At 42.9% G+C, this 21,156-nt stretch overlaps 1 protein-coding gene across 1 annotated transcript in view; it reads right to left on the reverse strand.

Annotated features, from left to right (window-relative positions):
• Positions 1-5,115: 5,115 nt before the first annotated feature.
• The window catches only part of LOC117390847 (tau-tubulin kinase 2), a 29,935-nt gene continuing 13,894 nt past the window's right edge, over positions 5,116-21,156 (reverse strand). The window contains exons 6-16 of the mRNA XM_055231189.1: positions 20,129-20,233; positions 19,512-19,577; positions 19,330-19,422; positions 18,685-18,810; positions 17,570-17,727; positions 17,209-17,389; positions 16,477-16,688; positions 15,446-15,786; positions 14,704-14,837; positions 7,972-8,774; positions 5,116-7,326 (exon numbers count right to left, since the gene is read on the reverse strand). Coding sequence (XP_055087164.1) covers positions 6,897-7,326; positions 7,972-8,774; positions 14,704-14,837; positions 15,446-15,786; positions 16,477-16,688; positions 17,209-17,389; positions 17,570-17,727; positions 18,685-18,810; positions 19,330-19,422; positions 19,512-19,577; positions 20,129-20,233 — 2,649 coding nt within the window. The 3' untranslated portion in view covers positions 5,116-6,896. The remainder of the gene's footprint in view (positions 7,327-7,971; positions 8,775-14,703; positions 14,838-15,445; positions 15,787-16,476; positions 16,689-17,208; positions 17,390-17,569; positions 17,728-18,684; positions 18,811-19,329; positions 19,423-19,511; positions 19,578-20,128; positions 20,234-21,156) is intronic.

Below are 21,156 nucleotides of genomic sequence, written 5' to 3' on the forward strand. Positions count from 1 at the left end.
AATGACAAATGTAAACTACAAAAAAATTCAAAAGGACCATGATCAGAAATTGATTTTTTTTTTCTGCTTTCACGTCATTTTAATAAAAATAACAAAAGTGTGCACATGTAAAACAACCTAATCTGATTGGACCGCTGTTTTATTAATATATATATATAATATATATATATATATATATAAATATAAATAAATAAATAAAACTACCACACACCAGAAATATTGAGGCCAAAAACACTTGACCTAAGAGGGAGGGAGGTTGAGTGCCCTCTGTTCTCTCTGTGATCGGAGCATCTGGAAATAAGTACAAGCATTTATTCTTGGAGAGTGAAATATAACCTCTTCTTAGAGTTCATACTTTAATGTGATTGGAGAAAGTTGAGGGAGAGGCAGATTTAATTTAAGCAGACCAGCAAACGGCTGGACAGTTAATCTAAGAGGTCTGTAGCCCGTCCTCTGACAATGAACCATATGGTTTAGAGCCGAGTTCTGTTCAATATTGAAAGCCATTATGATTTTTGTTTTTGAGAAAGAAAAATATAGCTAATAAAAAAATGATGCTGCTGAGGCAGAGACAGTGCACTGCCTGTTTCTATGGCAACATCTGATTTTCACTTTAGATAAACAACGGTGGCACTAGTTTGGTAATTAGACTGTTATCAGGCAACAGTATTCGTACCATTTCCGTTTCTTTTTTTGTGCCTGGGGAAACTGATATTGTTGCTCTTTTATTTACCCAATGTTTCCACAAAGTTTCACATTGTTCAACAAACACCAAGACTCAGTGGTAAGTCTGCATGCCCAATGAATATTTATTTATAACCACTTTATCAAAAATAAAATACAAAATAATTTAAAAACCAACATAAAAGTAAATTAACGCTGTACAGAGCCGATATGATACAAATGAATGAACAGAAATAATTACAGATATTTACACAAGCTGCGAGTTCCATTCTGGTCTCCATGAAATGTAAATAAATAAATCCATGTATTTGATCAGTTATTAACACATAATAAATGCTTTTATAATGTACAGTACTGCATCTTTTATTTCCCTTTGAGTTCAGTTTAAATCCAGCTACTGTCCAGAAAAAATAAAACCAAGCTAAACCAGACCAGAAACACTTTAGTCTGAGATTAGACCAGGTCTAGACCAGGTCGAGTCCTGGTAGAGTCCTGGTAGAGTCCTGGACTAGTTTAGATCAGGTTTAGACCTAGCTTGGACCTGGTTTCAGTCTCTACATAAAGCTAGCATATAAAGTTAGCATATTAGCTCGTAGTATATAAAGTTTCAAGTCATATTTATAACAAGATGCTAACATGGGCGTAGCTTGTTTTCGAAATCATTCGTTGCCTCATATTAGTTACATTTTGCTGTTTGAACCACACAATTTGAAATAAAATAAAATATTTGGCAAACATTTAAAACATTGAAAGTGTGATTTTTGCTTGCACCATGCTAACCTGAACACTGGAAGAATCAGCCATGGCATTATTCAGAGAAATTATGAAATATTTGAATTACAAACTTATAACGACCCAGGCCTGGACACAGACAAGAGGAATTATGGGGATTTGAGCTGAAAATGTTGACCATTACAAAGTGCTGTAGAACACTGTAAAGTGAACTTATGAGTTCTGTGTTCTCCAACATATTGTCATTTAGACCCAGGGGCGGAGCCAGACATGGTGGGAGGAGCCTCTCAGCCCCTGTAATGACTTAATATGGAGTTATTTCATTTATTTATTTATTTATTATAGTCTCATTGTGAAAACTGTGTAGTTGCCATGTGCACATTTTTAGTCTATTGCAGGGGTCGGGAACCTATGGCTCGCGAGCCAGACATGGCTCTTTTGATGACTGCATCTGGCTCTCAGATAAATCTTAGCTGACATTTGTTAACACAATAAGTAATGAATAAATTATACATAAATACAGAAGTAATCAAATCAAGTAATTCTCAAAAATAAACAAAACTATGGTAAGAAAACCATTTGGCTCCATTTTTATGCGCTGCCTCAACTAACACGTTCTCACAGTGCGTGCTGTTTTCCCTCGTGCGCACTATTGCTCTTAAAGTGACAGTAACATATTTACGTAAAACTTCAAAAATGACAATCCTAAGATTTTCCAAAATCAAAATTAATGCAATAAAACAAGTGTAGCTTATACATATAAATCGAATATTAACATAAAACATTATTTGTTAACATTAAAATATTAACACTCTGAATTTGCGCATTACCAAACGTAAACCAAAACTTGGCTCCCACAGATGTTATTAAAAAAAAATATTAACAATACATTCAGAGACTTCTTATACTCTAAAATTTTTGGTCTTGTTTAAAAATTCACACATTTAGTTGTATTCAGAGTTAAAAAAAAATATTGTATGGCTCTCACGGAAATACATTTTAAAATATGTGACTTTTTTGGCTCTCTCGGCTAAAAAGGTTCCCGACTCCTGGTCTAATGGATGTGTTATGAAATTGGGGGGAAGTTGGGGGTGCCCCCCCACGGCACTGCCCCTGTTTAGAACAACTATATACCTTAGCAAAAATGTGACCAATTTGAGTTTTTGCCAAAAACCTTTTAACCCATAAGAACCCACGGTGACACCAGTGTAACAAACACTTCGCAGAAATGTGTTCTATGTGGTCCACTTGGTCTGTGGTATATCCCACATAATTTTCCTTTAAGGAAAAATGGGTCTGGGTTCTTATGGGTTAAAACATTTTACAACACCTTCATTGTATGTAGCTTTACAGCTCTGTTACAACAGAATAAAAAAAAACAAAAAAAACAAAACTAAATATCATTATTCTGTCCCCATTTTTATTAGTGGCACATGTAGCTCGTATGAACAAAACATGAGTTTTGTCATGTAAGTGTGTAAGTTGTATCCAGGCCTTCCATGTTACATCAAATACTTTCCCTTTTACTTTTCCAAATGTAAAAGGTATAGTAAAGGTAAGTAAAACCACAACACAGGGTCAGATCAGATGACCTTGGGTCAGAATACAACGCCCTCCATTGGCAAGGTTAGCATATCGGAACAAAGGAAGTAGGAAAAACTCCTGGTTCAGTCCTGGTTCAGTCCTGGTTCAGTCCTGGTTCAGTCCTGGTTCAGTCCATAATATCACTACTGGATAACTGTATTAGTAAAACATTGTCCCATCTGATCGTGCCAGGGTAAACAGAGGACACAGTCTATGATCTGAAGCTTTTTTTTTGTCATGTACAGTATAAAGAAGTGGACTAAGTGAGTGTGACGTCACCCACAGCGTTCGGCTCCAGTCAAAGAAGCTCATCACTTAGCAACTTTGTCAATCAAACCTCTTGCCAGTGCTAGAAAGAAGGCGGTTAATTTGTCTGATATTAATGTTCATATCTTGATTTACAGACACAATAGTGAAATAAAAAGGATCATGTAGAGCGGGTTAATACGAACATTTAAGACCAAAATGACAAGTCGATGACGAGTAACAGCAGTTACAGAGAGGGCCGCAGTTTTTCAATAGAAAGTGAACTGGAGCCAGTTAATGGAGCCCGAAGTGCGTCCATGATCACTTCCTGTTTGAAACGCGGCGGCAGGTTAGTTCTGTCCATTTATAAATACAGTCTATGGCTCTGATTTAGAGTAACACTGTTTAAACTATGACTAAAGCCTGTGGTGTTTTTGGCTGCTCTGATAAACAGCAGAGCCTCGGGAGCTGCCCATAAGTGCCAACGCACTCTACAACAGTACCATACTCATGTACTGCTTTAAATACTAGTACTATTACTACTACCACTGTTACTACAACTATGGCATCAAAGGGGCTATATGTAATCTGGTATTCAGGGGTGTTATTGTGGAAATCAGTTCAGAGTTTAATTATAGATGTAAAATAAAGCAATACGAGTTTCAGTTTAAAACAATACGCTTTGGAGACTTTTGCTGAAAACATACCCAGCCCTGATGGAGCCGAGCTTTCAGCATTGTTCTTTATTCATTACATTTAATTTGCAAACTGTTGTTGTGTTCTTGGGCAAGACACTTCACTCACATTGGCCACTCTAGAATTGGAAAATGTTGGGAATGCTAGTTAATAGTATCCTGATTAATAACTGCTAAAATATTATATGCAGAGGTGGGTAGTAATCTGTTTCAGACCCAGTACTTATACTGTACATTATATTACTCGAATAAGACAGTAAAACAGTACTCTTACTTGTAGCAGTAGTACTTTTCCCAAATGCTTTTTTACGCTTACTTCTTGGATCACTACTTTGCACTTCTACTCAAGTAATATTATTATAAAGTAACAGTACTATTACTTGAGTATATTTTGGTGACTCTACCACCCCTAGGGCTGTGGTTCTGTCTTTACATAAATCCATTGTTTCGTAGTCCTCCCCCTGCAGGTGTAGTCTTGTAAGTGCAGCTACACACAGATAAGTAATGGTTTTGAGAGCTTTGGCCACACCCCATATTCAGTCAACCAATCAAATGGCAGCACATGTCATTAGTCCAACAAGAATTTATTTAGTCGCCCACCTCTGGTTATTAAAGTAAATAAATAAATGAATAATAAAAAAATCCCTGTTGTTAAAATGCCCAGATCAGATACAGCCCGGTGAAAGCTCGTTTCACATCATCGTCTTGGCTCATGTTCACGCTTACGTTCACGTTACGTCTCATCTCTTTAGGCACAAAAGGCGTGTCCAGTTTACATGATTGTTTCATTTCCCCTTTTTTCCTGTTGAGAAATATGAAGCACACACATTTTTACATAGAGTCAAAGCATCAAAATAAATATCTTGATAATAAATCTGGCTGTACATGAAGCCTCCCCTGCCCATGTTAGGTCCACGGGGTCAGGGGTCAAGGGTCAGGGTGAGGGTCAGGATCTGGGTCATTCATGGGCATTTTCTTGTAGTGCATCTTGGGTATAAGACAGTATCTGAGTCCTGTGTTTGCTTGAGCAGGGAGTCTCTCACAGTCTGTCCTGAAGGTGGATATACAGAGTACAGAGCCATGAGCCATATCATTATGACCTGTGTCTGAGGCCTCCTAGTTCACGCAGCATTTTCAGGACTTTTTCACATTCACAAGATGTTCTATTTTTAAAAAATTGGTAACTGCTATGGTAACAGCACTGATTTCTCATAATACTGAAATCCCTGGATAGAATCACCAACTGATCTGGACTAAACCAGGACTAACACAGTTCTAAACCAGCATTAAACTAGGTCTATTCAAGGATTAAACAAGGACATATGCTTCTGATTACAGAGCAAGAACACCACACAAAAGCTGCTCTAAACCAGACTAAACCAGGACTAAACCAGGACTAAACCAGGACTAAACCAGGACTAAACCGGGTCTAAAGCAGTACTAAACCAGAACTAAACCAGGTCTAACACCAAGGACTAAACCAGGACTCAACCATGTCCATCTAAGTGCTAACTTTGGTCTAACCTAGGAATCATAACACAGATCTAAACCAGACTTAATCGAGAACTAAACCAGACTTAATTGAGAACTAAACCAGGACTAAACCCGGACTAAAGCACCACACAGTTTTGGGAATCAACTTAGACCTTCAATCTGTTCCTTGCTCCTAATACTTCCCATAAATTATAAAGAAAGAAAATGTCATAACTGTCTGCCTCATTGGAACATTTGAAAGTTGACGGTTAGATTCCCACTAGTACTGCATACGGTGTGTCCTTTGGAAAGACACTTCACACATGGCCTATGTATAAATATCTACTCAGAAATGGACAAATAATGAGTGTAGAAAGCTCTATGGTAGACTTATATGTGGCAGACGTAGCATTATCACTAGTATTAACAACGCACTGTTCAGTAAACAAGTTTTTGTCTTTGACCCTCCCTCACCTGCAGGACGTACATCAGGATTAAACCAGTCGCTTCATCTATAGACTATTTCCTGTTGCCGCAGCTCATGTTAAAATGTTTTGTTTATATAAAGCTGTTGCAAAGTTACTGATAAAATAAAACTTCTTAGCATTACTCTTAGATCAGTTAAAAGTGCACTACCTAACTTTTCTGGTGGGAGTTTGTCACATTTTTGTCTCTATGGTGACCTTATTGCTTTGCCTGAAATGTTCCACATCTTAGCTTTAAACTTGTATATCAGCATTTACCCAATTACAGGTGTTTCTATTATTTAAAATATGCAGTTTCGCTGTGAGCTGACTCGCCTCTCCATAGATCTGACCTGTGACTTGGACGGCTGAAGTCGCGTCACCTCCTTGTCCTTGAGCCAATCTGGAGTGAGGCTGTTGAAGGTAACGCCCCATCCCACCCGTACCACTGGTTTTAGCAGGGAGCGGTCACTTAGCCACGCTGTCAATCAAATCTGTTGCTAACGCTAGCGAGAGCGACCTCAGGGAAAGAAGGCGTCCTGATTTGCTTGTTTTTAATGTTCATATCTTGATTTATAGACACAATAGGGAAATAAAAACCCCAAGATTGTGTACAGCGGGTTAATACGAACATTTAAGACCAAAGTGACGAGTCTGACAGCAGCGGTTACAGAGAGAGGGGACACAGTTTTTCAATGTAAAGTGAATTGGAGCCGAAAGCACTCCATGATCACTTCCTATTTGGAACGTGGCAGCTAGCAGGTTAGCTATGTTTATATAAACAGTCTATGACAGCGATAGACACATTTAATATTCCAGGCAAAACAATGACATCTCCATGGAGACTAGCAGATGGCAAACACTCTGAAAAGTTACGTAATGTGCCTTTAAGATTATGATATGTTCAGTTTGTTCTCTGCACTGGTATCGCTTGAACTCTGATATCGAAACATTCTCAAAAGTATTGATCCAAAAAGCTGCATTAGCCTCTGTAGAGCATCTGTAGTTTTGAGGTGAACTATCTGCTGAGCTTAGCCGAGCACTTTCCCTCTTTGGAGCACGCTTTGGCTCTTTGTGGATGAAACAGACCCGACCTCGCCTGGCGCCCGCAGCAGTTCTCTGGGTGGTGGGAATAGAACCTGCGACTTGGCGGAGACCCAGAAAAACTGGGAGGGGAGTGGCTTCGGTTCATCCCGGGCCGAGAGGGGGAGGAGCTGACGGAGCGCTGCAAGGAGGAGGTGCTCCGGGGGGAGGCGGAGGAGCTGCGGTGGTGGTGGTGGTGCAGAGGAGACGTGGTCAGACTGCACAGCCCAGAACGAGAGCCTCCGATGGGGCTGCATGAGTGAAGACACTGCCCCCCTCTGCTGGAGCCCTGGACCAGCTGAGCTAGGCAGGACAACAGCTCGGCATCCGACGTGCTGGAGGTACGGATACGGAAACGCCTCATTCTGAAGAGAGGAGGAAGAGAGAGGAGGAGGAGAGAGAAATAACAGAGAGAGAGAGAAATAAGAGAGCGGGAGAGACGGCAAGAGACGGGGGGCAGAGAGAGAGAAAGGGAGGAGGAGGAGAGATGAGAGAGAGAGAGGGCGAGACGAGAGAGAGAGGAGAGAGAAAGAAGGGTGAAGCGGGGGGAAGAGACAGAGAGAGGAGGAGAGAGAAATAATGGTGAGAGAGACAGAGAAAGAGAGAAAGAAAGAAGAGAGACAGGAGGATGAGAGGGAGACAGAGAGAGGGAGGAGGAGAGACAAGAGAGAGAAAGAAAGAAGAGAGAGAGAAGTAGGAGGAAAAAGAGAGATAGACAGAGAGAGAGAGAGACAGAGGGGAGATTAAAAAGGGCTGAACCAGGGACCTTTTTACAATACATTATACCATTGTTCTATTTAATTTCTAACTCGACTGATATTAAAGGTGCACTATGTAACTTTTCTGTTTGAGCCTCTGTAATCTACTTGTCTGCACTGTTTTGCTTGTAATGTTCCACAGTATGGCATTAAACTAATGTAGCTTGATTACATTCTAGAGATTGACTGATACAATTTTTTCCTTTAGTCCTGAAGACCCGACCCTCTCAGGTACATGTCCCCGCCCCTCACCTGCTCTCCGCTGTGGTACGTGTGGGTGGCTTCCCCGGCGGTGGTCTGGGGGTGAACTGCCCGGGGATCTGCTCCGTGGACGACCCAGGAGAGTGAACCGGACGAGGGATTCGACTCTTCCGGGACAGGGGGCTGGAGGAGGAGGAGAGGGACGGAGCCTCATCCCCCTGTCTGTCTGAACGCGACCCCAGCAGCGAGTCCTCATCCTGGGACCGATCCGACCCGGAGGAGAGGGGGTCCCGAGTGACCAGCGAAGCCACGATTTGTGCTCTGCGGTCAGACAGCGATGGTGAGGCCGTGGGTGATGGGACGTTGTTGTTATTGTTGAAATGCGTCGCTTTCTTTTGGAGGAGTTTTTCTTTAGCTGAGCCCGGAGCCGCGACTTCAAACAGGCTGGAAGGCTCCAAAATGGGTATTCGGCTTTGTCTTTGATGTGGCTCTTTCCTTACAGCAACAGGAGAGTAAGAGAGAGGACTTCTGGGTTTGTCTGATGGAGATAAGTCACTTTTTTTTGTTTCTTTGCAGTCATTTTGAGCGTCTTTCGGCACTGGGACCATCCCGTTGGCGTTAATATCTTTGACGGGACTGTGTGGGGATTTGGGAGGAGAAAGAGGGGACAGAGGAGAAGTGACTCTGCTCCTGGCTGGGCTCGGTGCTGTAGTTTGTCCCTCCTTTGGCACCGTAGTTTCGGTTGGAGGTTCATTTTTGGCTCGGTCCAGCGGAAAGGACAGTTCAGGAGATTCAGCGTTGGCGTGTTTCTCCAAATTGAGGCACTGGGGGGCGCTGTCCGACCCTGCTGTCAGCTGCAGAGACAGAGATGGTTATTATAAAGGGAAAAGCAGATAAATGTAGAAATTGTACGGCAGGATTCCTACGCATTTTTGTTCTGCTTTGACAAGAACTTTGGTTTCCAGGGGAATTTAAAGATGCACTATGTAACTTTTCTAGTAGAGTGTCAGCCATCAGCTTGTCTCCATGGAGATGTTATTGAATGTTCTAAGGCATTAAATGGATCTAGCACACATATACTTCATTGCAATTAGTTTTACTATTCCAAAATACTTTTAAAAGCAGGGTCGCCTCTCCAGAGATCTGACCTGCAACTTGGGCTAGTGGCGTGACCTGCTTGTCTCCATGGAGATACCTACATTTTGTGCCATACTGTAGAGTGGAGGATACCAGGCAAAGCAGTAGCATCTCCATGGAGACGAGCAAATGAACAGAAAAGTTACACAGTGCGCATTTAAACTGCTTCACTCCACTGTGCACTACCAGATGGAGTCCATGCGCCCTGTTAATACTGAGGCTAAGGTGTCATACGCGTAAAAGGTCCACATAACATAGCTTGGAACTTAAAGAAGATGTCTATAAAAACATCTTTAATAAACACCAGAATGATGTAAACTTTAAATATTTGTAAAGTCCAATTCCAAAGTGCGTAGGAGCCCTGGCGGCCGCTGCCAAAGTCGTGTTGCTGGTGAACCACAACATTCAAGGATGCTGAAGTCCGGCAGCAAGAGCTGGAAGCTGAAATTTCAAAGTATATACTGTAATAAAAGCTCATAAGAATAAAAGGATGAAAATAAACAAATGGAGATGATGTGGAGAGCAAACGGTGCATGCAGTGGAACATAGCTACCACACACAGATAAGGCAGTGCTAGGCTCACAGGGCCGGGCGCTTCAGGGAGGACAGACAGAGGAAGAGGTAGAGAGAGAGAGACAGGAAGAGCAGCACAGACAGGCCAAAGACCATCTGAAACAAAGACACGTGCATTACCTCACAGGCTACGCTAACATGCTAACGCTAAGGTCAGAGGTTAGAAACACAGTGAGCATGCTCCGTCTGTAGATAAACAGGAGACAGGACAGAGGAGAGGAAAGGACCAAGTCTGGCTCTCACTGGATCCAACGAACTTGAGGAAGATCTGAGTTTTACTGTCTAAGCGTGAATGTGCAAAGTGTGGTCTGAAGGTATAGATAGTATATATATAAATGGACAGAGCTAACCTGCTAACCTCCATATTCCAAATAGGAAGTGATCATGGGCGTGCTTCTGGCTCCATTGACTCTGGCTCCAATTCACTTTACACTGAAAAACTGTGTCCCCTCTCTTTGTACCTTTGTCAGACTCTTTAAATCTTTAACCCACCCTACATGATCCTGGGGTTTTATTTCACTATTCTGTCTGTAAATTAAAATATGAACATTAATAACATACAAATCAGGCACCCTCTTTCCTCGAGGTCACTCCCGCTTGCATTAGCAACCGGTTTGATTGACATCATTGCTAGGCCATTTTAACAAAACGCCTGAGGGACGCCATAGTTTGGACATCTCTGAATAAGATCTGCATATGCGTCTGAGACAAAGCCTTAAAATTATCCTATTTCTCAGTGGCCTTTGATAAAACCTGACGACGGCATCAGGTTTGGCACATTCAAGTTTGGAACATTCAGGTTTGAGAGCCAGACTTTAGATTCATTAGTTAGTACATGATCCAGTTTCCTTCTACTCTCTATGAGCAACACAAGGACAGAAGCAACAAAATAAAACGCAAAATAAGATAAAAAAAGAACATAAAAAACATAAAAGTGTGCAGTGTCTTAGGGTTAGGAAAGGAGACGAGGAGAGAGGAAACGAGGAGAGAGGAGTCGACAAGACGAGAGAGAGAAGAGACGAGACAGGAGACAAGGAAAGAGGACAGGAGGAGAGAGGAGACGAGAGAGAGAAGAGACGAGAGCAGAGATGAGGAGAGAGGGAACGAGAAAGAGGGGACAAGGAGACTAGGAGAGAGAAGATGAGAAAGAGGCGACGAGAAGAGAGGAGTCAAAGACAAAGAGAGAGGAGACAGGGGACGAGAGAGGAGACGAGAGAGAGGAGAGAGGAGACGAGAGAAGGGATGTGGAGAGAGGAGATGAGGAGAGAGGAGACGTGAGAGGAGGCAGAGATGAGGAGAGAGGAGACGAGTGAGAGGAGATGAGGAGGGAGGACGAGGAGACGAGAGAAGAGGAGGAGACGATGAGGAGATGGACAAGGAGACGAGAAACGAGAGGAGATGAGAGAGAAGAGACGAGGAGACAAGGAGACGAAAGAGGAGGCGATGAGGAGGAGGGTCACCTGTTGGAGTTGTGCTCTGGTGATGCGAATGACTGAGGGAAACTTGGCGGCTCCTTGGGGGACAGGAGGCAGTTTTCGGGGGGAACGGGCGGTGCCAGGGGGGCTGTGGGCAGTGCCAGGGGGACTATGGGTGGTGCCTGGTAGATTTGGGGCTGTGCCAGACAGGCTGTGGGTGGCGCCAGGGGGGCTATGGGCGGTGTCAGGAGGACTATGGGCGGTGCCTGGCGGGCTGTGGGCGATGCCGGGGGGGCTGTGGACGGTGCCAGGTGGACTGTGGACGGAGCCGGGGTTGGTGGGGGTGGAGTGACTGCGGGTGAGGCCTGGGACGTGGGCAAAGAGGAGGGGGTCGGAGACAGAGGTGAGAAGAGGAGGAGAAGCAATTTCTTCAGGGAGAGACGGAGGAGAGACTGGCTGCTACAGGAGGGAGGAGAAGAGAATGAGAGAGAAGGGGAGACAGGAGGAGGGGAAGAGAGAGGAGAAAAAGAGAGGGATATAGAAAGAGAGGGAGAGAAAGGAGAAACAGAGAGGGGAGGAGACGGGAGGTGAAAGGAAGGGGAGAGAGGGATAGAGAGGAGAAAGAGAGTAATGGGAAGTGAGGGGAGAGAAAGGAAGAGAGAGCGCAGGAGAGAGAGACAGAGGAGGAAAGGAGAAACAAAAAAGAGATAAGAATAGACAGGAGGAGAAAGAGAGGGATATAGAAAGAGGGAGAGAGGAGGAAAAACAGAAGGGGATAGAGAGAGGAAGACGGGGAGGTGAGAGGGATGTATAGAGAGGAGAAAGAGAGGGAGATGGGAGGAGAAAGGAGGAGATAAGGGGGAGAGGGTAAAGAGAAAGATGGAGGAGAGACAGGGAGGATATAGGAGAGATGGGGATAGAGGGAGATGAAAGGGGGAAGAAGAGGGGAAGGAGAGAAAGTCGGAGGTGAGCTGCTGACGACCATTACAATATCAGGTCATATCTGGTATTGCTGTGTAATTTGTCTACAGCTGCAATTTATTTAAAAGGAGGTAATTTTACTTCTGTGGGGTATTAAAGAGGGAGTATTTTACTTCTGTGGAGTATTAAAGAGGGAGTATTTTACTTCTGTGGAGTATTAAAGAGGGAGTATTTTACTTCTGTGGAGTATTAAAGAGGGGGTATTTTACTTCTGTGGAGTATTGACTGTAACACATAACATATTTAGATCACCATGTTTCCTTTTATTATTTTGAAAATGCTATAATCGCCCAAAACAATGTATAAACATTTTTTATAAGTTTCACTTTTGTTTTTGCTCCTCAATCCTCCTTCAGAGCACTATCACAACGCAATCAGCTGCATCCCACTAATTAAACGACTGCACATCACATCAGGTTTGACAAGTTTAGTATCATGTTTTTGTATATTTATGGATAATTGTCATGTGGGAGCATGGGTGACATAGGCTTGTAGGCGGAGCCTCGTACAGGCTAGTAATGCTAACCGTAAGGAAGGTTCGAATAGGGAGAAATCACTATATTACTCAAACATGTATGGGTGACATCTTAAACCTCTTCACGCATGTTTTTAATGAGGGAACAGTGTTAGAACATAGAAGAAAGGATTTTTGCAGAATACCCCCACTTTAATGATAGACAACAGCCCACATGAACAGAGTTATAAGTTATTTACGTATTATCGTTACTTTAGTGGACACAGGGATAGATCACATAAACCTAGGCTAAGGGCTTTCATTCATTTCAAAACATCAGGAAGAAGTCAGTGTGATTCGCAACAAAATTAACTTTAAAACAGCGACATAGTTTGTAGGACTTGTGCTCAGCTAATGGAGGTTTCAGACCGTAAAATGTGATGATGTCATACTCTCAGATGGGGTCAGGGGTCAGACACAGTTTACTGGTACTTTACCATGAAATATCCAAAAAGTAAATATACAAATGAACCTGATCATTTCTATTAGAGACTAGACCCAAGAACTCACTGTGTTACAACCATAGACTGCATATATAAATGGACATAGTTAACCTGCTAACCGGCATGTTCCAAACAAGTGATTGACTGTGGCTTCAATTCACTTTTTATGTAAAAACTGTGTCCCCTCTCTCTATAACTGCTGCTGTCAGACTTGTCATTTTGGTCTTAAATGTTCGTATTAACACACTCTACATGCCAGTGGTGCGGGCTTCAAGAGCCTCGCTCCGGATTGGCTCTTTGGTTGCTATGATACTCGTGGACAGAAGTCCAAATATGGAACTCTGCTCCACATTGGCCCCATAGCTGCTCTAGCCTCAATAAACTTTATTTGACTAGAGCCAAACACTGTGGGTGACGTCACACTCACTTAGTCGACTTCTCTATACAGTCTGTGGTTACAACAGAAATCAGCATTTTGACAATATAAATTTTAGCTGTCCGCATCTGTGTTAAATATGATTGGCCAATAGAAGGTGGTGATGTCATCTGAAACCCAGCGATAGAGAGCTGACTCATAGTTCAATCCTACAGAATATGCCATTAATCAAATCAACTAAAAAATAAACCTATTTAAATGAACGCAATGTGTTTAAAAGGTAGAGCAAATGATACATGGTTACTTAAAATACAGCAGCTCTTCTGCCATGCCAGGGTTCAAATAAAAACATTAAATTTTAACTAAAGCAAAGAAGCAGATCTTAAACTATAGAAAATGCATCAGTTTGAAATCATGACATGGGTCTGTATACTGCATAGTACAACATTCATAAGGTTTTATCTGTATGTTTGTGTGCAAAAGAGCGCTAAGAATTAATTTTACATTTAAAATCTACCAACTATGGACAAACTAAAAGATTAAGAGTAAAGTCTTATATTAAAGTAGCAGTACGGGACATTACAAGACAAACTAATTTCAATATGTTTTCAATTTGCTCTTTTAGGTGTCGTTTAAATAGAGATACTTATTTAGCTTAAAGTCCATATGACAGGCTGGGCTACTCATTTTACTAAAACACAGCTTTCAAATTTTACTTCCTGATTGGAAATCTTGACATCACACAAGGTAATTTCATAACTGTTACCTAGCAACTGTGTGGTACACTGAGACAAAACCAAAACTCAAAAATGTACACAGAAATTATTCTTTGACAAAGAAAACTATAAGAAAACTCCTTTATTTTGTTGAAATTATGTTTTGTATGTTTTTGTATGCGTTTCTTCAGAATAAATTGTACCAAACTTTTAGATAAAATTCTCCCAGTGTGACGTTATCAATGCCTAGTGTGATGTCATCAATAGAACTCACAACATGTCCGCCACCATAGAAATCTGCCAGGCTAGGATTTAGGATCTTCAAATCTCTGTTGGTTTAACATTAGGCTAACTCTATGTGAAACGGTCTAAAACAGAACTCTCATTTTTACATACTTTTCAAACTTCTCAAACTGCCTCTTGATTTGTGTAATTAATATAAATATTTGTGTAATTTATATAAATACAAATAGGAGAACCACCCAAACCTGTCACATGGCCCCTGGCTCTTTAACCTGGTCCAGATAAACTCCAGTATCTTTGTATTTTGTGATGTCTCACTCTATCACTACCATCACTATAAAACCCGCTACATGTTTAATCTATGTGTAAATGTGATGTTTTGTACCTGTGTGAGCATGCCCTCCGCTAGCGCCTCCCCTGGGCTGGTGGGGGTCACTGCAGGTAGCACTCCAGCCCCCACGTTCAGCTCCAGTTTGTCCTTCACACTGGCCCCAGAGCAAACAGGGCTCTGAGCCGCGGCTGAGGGAGACACAGAACATCATGATACTTAAGTAAAAGTTACCAGATACCAGAGGAAAAAAATACTCAAGTAAAAGTATCATGTGAAAAAAATCTACTTAAGTAAAAGTATTAAAGTATCTAATTAAAATGCTCTACCCTCAGCCTTTTTTCAGTCCAGTTCAAAAATGTGGAGTAGAATTTGGTGAAGCATACGTAAAAAGTATACACTGTATGTACTTAATGTACTTAAGTAAAGTACAGATAAAATGTATGCTTAAGTGAAATTCTTTACTACTTTTACTCATGTCCCACCACATCACGTCAGCCATTTTGTTTAATATATATTTTACGTCATGTCCACATGAGTTCAAAGCTCTTACTACACAATACCCACACAGACATTAACACATTGGCAAGGTGTGTGAAGCATCTTGCCCAAGGACACAACAACAGTAAGCATTGGCCGTGTCAGGATTTCACTGCCAACCCTCTAGTTTTCAGACAACTGCTCCACCACCTGCACCACTATTTTGGCTACAAGTGGTTCATGGGATATTTGAATGCTTCCGTCAGTTCAATTTTAAAAACACATTTAATAAGGATGTATTTATTCAAATGGGACTTACCTTTCCCAGGACTAGGACTCTGCCTGCTCTCCTTGCCCCATCCCGGTGTCCGGTCTTCAGGCTGAAGCTCCTCCGCCTCCTCCTCCTCTTCCTCCGAGGGGCTGGAGGTCACTTTACCACCGGGAGAAGCACCTCGGCTGGGTCTCTCCACCATCACCCACTCCCTGGAGTCCACGTCCCCCTGTACGGAGCTCAGGTTCAGGGCAACAAACCCTCCACTGCTGGGCCCCCCCTCACCCTGGTCCATGGAGGCCGGAGACGCAGCTTTAGGGGAGAACTCATCCTCACACAGCCACACGCGGTCCACCGAGACAGGACGGACAGCCACATTATCCAGTCTGCTGTGGACGAGAGACAAGGTAAAGGTATAATAAGACCTATACATTAGACCTAAACATTACTACTACTACTATATACTTACAGTATTTCCTCTACTGCCATCACTACTACCGTTTCTACTGTACTTTTACTACTATTGCTAACATTGTACCAACACAATTTAAATTACTCAACAAACATCATGATTTACTTTATCTACTACAACCACTCTTACTACTACTGCTACTACAACAACTACAACTACTACTACAAGTACTATTACTACTACTAACATTGCATTTTTTGCACCACAATTTTAATGAGTCAATCCACAACTTAATTGTATTTTATCCAAGAAAGTACTATTCATTTTGCTACTCTCTGGTAGTACTACTACTACTACTACTACTACTACTACTACTACTACTACTACTACTACTACTACTACTACTACTACTACTACTACTACTACTACTACTACTACTACTACTATATTAATTACAACTAAAACTATTTCTGTTGCTAACATTACTACAAGTTCTTTAACTTGTTCTTGCAATTTCAGGGAATCAACCATTTGATTTATCTCAAAAAGGACAAATAATTTTGCAGCTCCAGATAATATGTGAGTTTACATGAGATTGAACAATAATAAAAAAAATGTTATAATAAATACTCTTGGTTTAGTGAGTGTACAGCCTTCTCTCCCTTACCCTGCCTCATTGAGGCGATCGGGACTGGCCAGACTCCTCCTCTTCTCCTGCTCAAGGCTGTGGATGTTCCGTAGTTTTCGGAGCAGAGGTGCGTCTCTGTCGGGGGGCGTCTCCGGGTGATGTTTACCCAGAGAAGAAGCCCCTTGAGCGGGGTACAGGCTCTGAGCGGCGAGGGGCAGCTGGTTGTTACTGTGGTCGTCCTCAGTCCCAGTCTGAAATCACAATACAGGATTGTATAGTCTTATTTTTTAGTCCTGGTTCAGCCCTGCTATAATCCTGGTTTAGTCCTGGGTCAGCCCTGGTTCAGCCCTGGTTTAGTCCTGGCTTAGTCCTGGTTTAGTTGTGGTGTTAGCCCCGGTTTAGTCCCGGTTTAGTCCCGGTTTAGTCCCGGTTTAGTCCCGGTCTACTTTTGGTTTAGTCCCAGTCTAGTCCCAGTCTAGTCCCAGTCTAGTCCCAGTCTAGTCCTGGTTTGTGCTGTGTGGAACATTACCTAAACACCCTGAGTAACAGCAGAATACAGGGTCACAAACTAGATCAGTTCTTTTCATTTTTTTTCTTTTATCTTTATTTCTGCTGAGTCCAGTCTGTCCAGTTTTAAATGTCTTTCAAATATATTCCATTTTTGGGAAGCAAAATAACCAAAAACAGTTCTACGGTGGCCAGTTTTTAGACCTGTACAGTCAGAGATCTTGTATAAAAAGTTCCTGTATCAAAGTGAGTTTGCCCTTGTACCTTGGGTCGTACTCTGTTCCGGTTGCGGTCTAGCTCCTCCCACACGTCAGCCTCCAGGGGGCGCTGCTGCATAGGGGAGCGCTCTGGAGGATTGTCTCCGTCACTGAGCTGCTCGTCCTGGACCACCTCCTCCGTGTTCTCCCTGAGCAGGTCTCCAGGAAGAAGAGACGCGTTCGCCATTCTGAGAGAAACCAGAAGAACAAGTTCACAAAGAGCAAACACTACATACACTATGGAGGTCAACAGAGAGCGCCCCCTTCTGGTTCACTACTCATTAATTTTTCCCATAGACTTCGTGTCAGTGTTTCATTTTGAGTGCTTTATTTTAGCATGTATAATCAGAGTTGAAGTCTGGCCGTACCCCATGTGGGCAGGGGTCAGCCGGGTGTGGTGCTGGGGGGTGGTGGCGGCGGTGCTGATGGTCAGAGAGCCGTCTGTCCCTGTTCTCTCCCAGTCGTACGGATCGTTCTCCACAACGTTATAAGTCTTCATACTGTTATCGAATACTGACATCAGCAACTGCAAAAGAGAAAGACGGGATCAGACACAGGCAGGAGCAGAGAGGAGGAGAGAGGAAGAGAGAGGAGCAGACAGGAGCAGAGACGAGGAGAGAGGAGGAGACAGGAGCAGAGACGAGGAGAGAGGAGGAGACAGGAGAACAGACGAGGAGAGAGGAGGAGACAGGAGCAGAGAGGAAGAGAGAGGAGGAGACAGGAGCAGAGAGGAAGAGACAGGAGGAGACGGGAGCAGAGAGAAGGAGAGAGAACGAGAGAGGAACAGAGAGGAGCAGACAGGAGCAGAGAGAAGAAGAGGAGACAGGAGCACAGAGGAACAGAGAGGAGGAGAGAAGCAGGGAGGAGCAGACAGAGACAGGAGCAGAGAGGAGGAGAGAGGAGTAGAGAGCATGAGAAATGAACAGAGAGGAGCAGAGAAGAAGATACAGGAGCAGACGGGAACACAGAGGAACAGAGAGGAGGAGAAGAGCAGAGAGAAGCAGACAGAGACAGGAGCAGGGAGGAGGAGAGACGAACAGAGAGCAGCAGAGAAGAGCAAAGAGGAGCAGAGAGGAACAGACTGGAGAAGAGAGGAGGAGAGACGAATAGACAGGAGCAGAGAGGAGTAGAGAGGAACAGACAGGTTCAGGAAGGAGCAGACAGGAGGAGAGAGGAGGAGCAAGGAGAAGATAGAAACAGACAGGAGCAGAGAGAAGGAGAGAGGAGCAGACAGGAGGAGACAGGAGTGGACAGATACAGAAGCTGAGAGGAGACAGGAGTAGAGAGGAGCAAGGAAGGAGGCAGCAACAAGAGTTGAGTAGAGCAGACAGTGACAGGAGCAGAGAGGAGTAGAGAGGAGCAGAGTTGGAGCAGAGAGGAGGAGGAGAAGAGTTGAGACGAACAGACAGGAGCAGTGAGGAGGAGAGAGAAGGGGACGGTAGCAAAGCCAGAGGAGCAGAGCCAAAGAGACAGAGTAGCAGACCTGATAATCTGGTTTGGTGAAGTAGTCCAGGTTGGAGATGTGCTCGAGAAAAACTCCAAACTCGGCAGGTAAATGTTTGAGCATGAGGCGGTGGTCGTATGTCTCCTTCAGTTTCCCCACATGCTCCTGAAACACACGGACAGAACGTGTCACTTCTTCACATTTATAAAAAAAAAAACATATACTGATTTAGAGTTAGTCTCTGTCTTTTGACTAAAATGTTTGTTGATTTAGTTAAAGCAGGGGTGTCAATCTCATTTTCATCAAGGGCCACATCAACAAAATGGTTGCTCTCAAAGGGCCAGATGTAACTGAAGATAAATGTCACTAATCTTGTTAATTAACCGTTTCTATATTTATTACTTATTCAAGTTACAAATATTGCACATGGGTTTGCATAGACATAAAAATGGCTGTTTAACTGTGTATCTCCTGATAAACTGACATTTTAAGACAGTCATACCTTTTGATTTACTTTGTCGTGGGCCACATAAAATGATGTGGCAGGCCGCATTTGGTCCACAGGCCTTGAGTTTGACACATGTGAGTTAAAGCCTCAACTTGTAACTTTTTATAAATTATTGTAATTAATTTAAAACAATAATTTTCGATTCATAGACCAGCTCTAGTCTGTCAGGTTCTCACTTTGTCTTTGATCTTCCTCCAGGGCAGCTGTCCCACCAGAAACTCTACCAGCATGTAGAACAGGGACCACAGGTCGTCGTGACGCCCCATTTCCTATAGGGGGCAGTGCACAGAACATTATATTGATATAGATGTACAGGGGAGAAGAGTAGTGCTATTACAAGCCTATAGGGGGTGCTCACCTTGTTCTTGTGAGCATTGACTGAAGCATACCGCACTGTTCCTCTAAAACCTGCCACAGGACGAGGCTGAAACAAACAAAGAAGAAACTACATCAGATCTGCTCAAGTCAGTAAGACGAGGGACTCTCTATGGTGAGATGCTGCTGTAGCCATCTACCCTGGGACAGACTGATGGGAGCGAAGCGGCCAATCTGTGCCATCAGCCCCTCCCACCACCAACACTCACACACCACATTCATACTAGGCAAGGCGGGTGTCTTGCTTAAAGACACAACGACCGATCAGAAACACAACGACTATCAAAAAAATCAAATCTATCAAACTAAACTTGGAAGTTTACTTGGAAAGTAAACTTCCAAGTTTACTGTCTTGCATTTAATAAATAATTATACAAAAAAATGTATTAAAAAATACACTAAAATTGTAAGAAAGAGTTATAAGTGACACTAGAATGAGCTGGGTTCTGGTGGTCCACAAAGGGTCTGTGAAAGCTTCATACTCGGGTAATGTAATTTTAAAAGAACTAAAATCCAAATCAGACCAAGGTAAAAAACATCATAAATGGCAATTTTTTTACATGAATGATTTCTGTATTAGTGTAAAGTTCAGGTTCTCACCGGTCGTACTTCCTGACAGGAGTTGGTGAACTGTCGAGCCAGTCCAAAGTCCAGCATGTAGCAGGTGCGGCAGGTGCTGGGGAATCGGCCCATGGCAAAATTTGACTGAAACAAAGAGACAAGTTACAAAAGAAAACCAAAGTATAGTCAAACTTTTGTCAGTCGTGAAGCACAAGAACAACTGAAAATATTTCTGATGAAACCACAGACTGTATAAAGACATGGACTAAGTGAGTGTGACATCACCCACAGTGTTCGGCTCCAGTCAAATGAAACCCATTGAGGCTAGAGCAGTTATTGGAGCCAATTTGGAATTCTGACCACGAGTATCATAGCAACCAAAGAGCCAATCTGGAGCGAGGCTGTTGAAAGTATCGCTCCTTTTCAACCACACAACTGGTTTAGCAGGGAGCGGGATCTTAGCAACATTGTCAATGAAACCTGCTGCTAATGCTAGCGGGAGTAACTTTGGGGAAAGGCGGCGCTTGATTTGTCTGAAATTAATGTCCATATTTTGATTTACAGACACAATAGTGAAATTAAAACTCCAGGATCATGTAGAGCGGGTTGATATGAACATTTTAAGACTAAAATGACAGCAGTAGAGAGAGGGGCCAGAGTTTTTCAATGTGGATCCAGAGAAGCCCCCCCCATGATCACTTTCTGTTTGCAACACTCCAGCTAGCGTGTTAGCTATGTCCATTTCTATGCACAGTTTATGGTCTCACCTCATAGAATTTTCTGTCTAAATTTAAACCAATTTGAACTGTTATAGCAGTGGTGACCAGCAGTTTATCGGGTTGTTCCACAGCTCTTGTTTTCATTGTTTTTGTGAATGCATCTCTATGGAAGGCTGCATTCACACATCCTCGTCCTGGTCTGATCAGTCCTGTTCTAGTCTTGATTCAGTGATGGTTCAGTCCACGTCTAATTCAAGGTTTAGTGCCAGTTTAGTTCCCATTTCAATAATGTTCCTCTGTTTATCTTTTCTCAAACATAAACCAAGCCCATAGCTCCAGGTCTCTTAC

The sequence above is a fragment of the Periophthalmus magnuspinnatus genome, chromosome 22 (assembly GCF_009829125.3).
Source record: "Periophthalmus magnuspinnatus isolate fPerMag1 chromosome 22, fPerMag1.2.pri, whole genome shotgun sequence".
Classification (NCBI taxonomy): domain Eukaryota; kingdom Metazoa; phylum Chordata; class Actinopteri; order Gobiiformes; family Gobiidae; genus Periophthalmus; species Periophthalmus magnuspinnatus.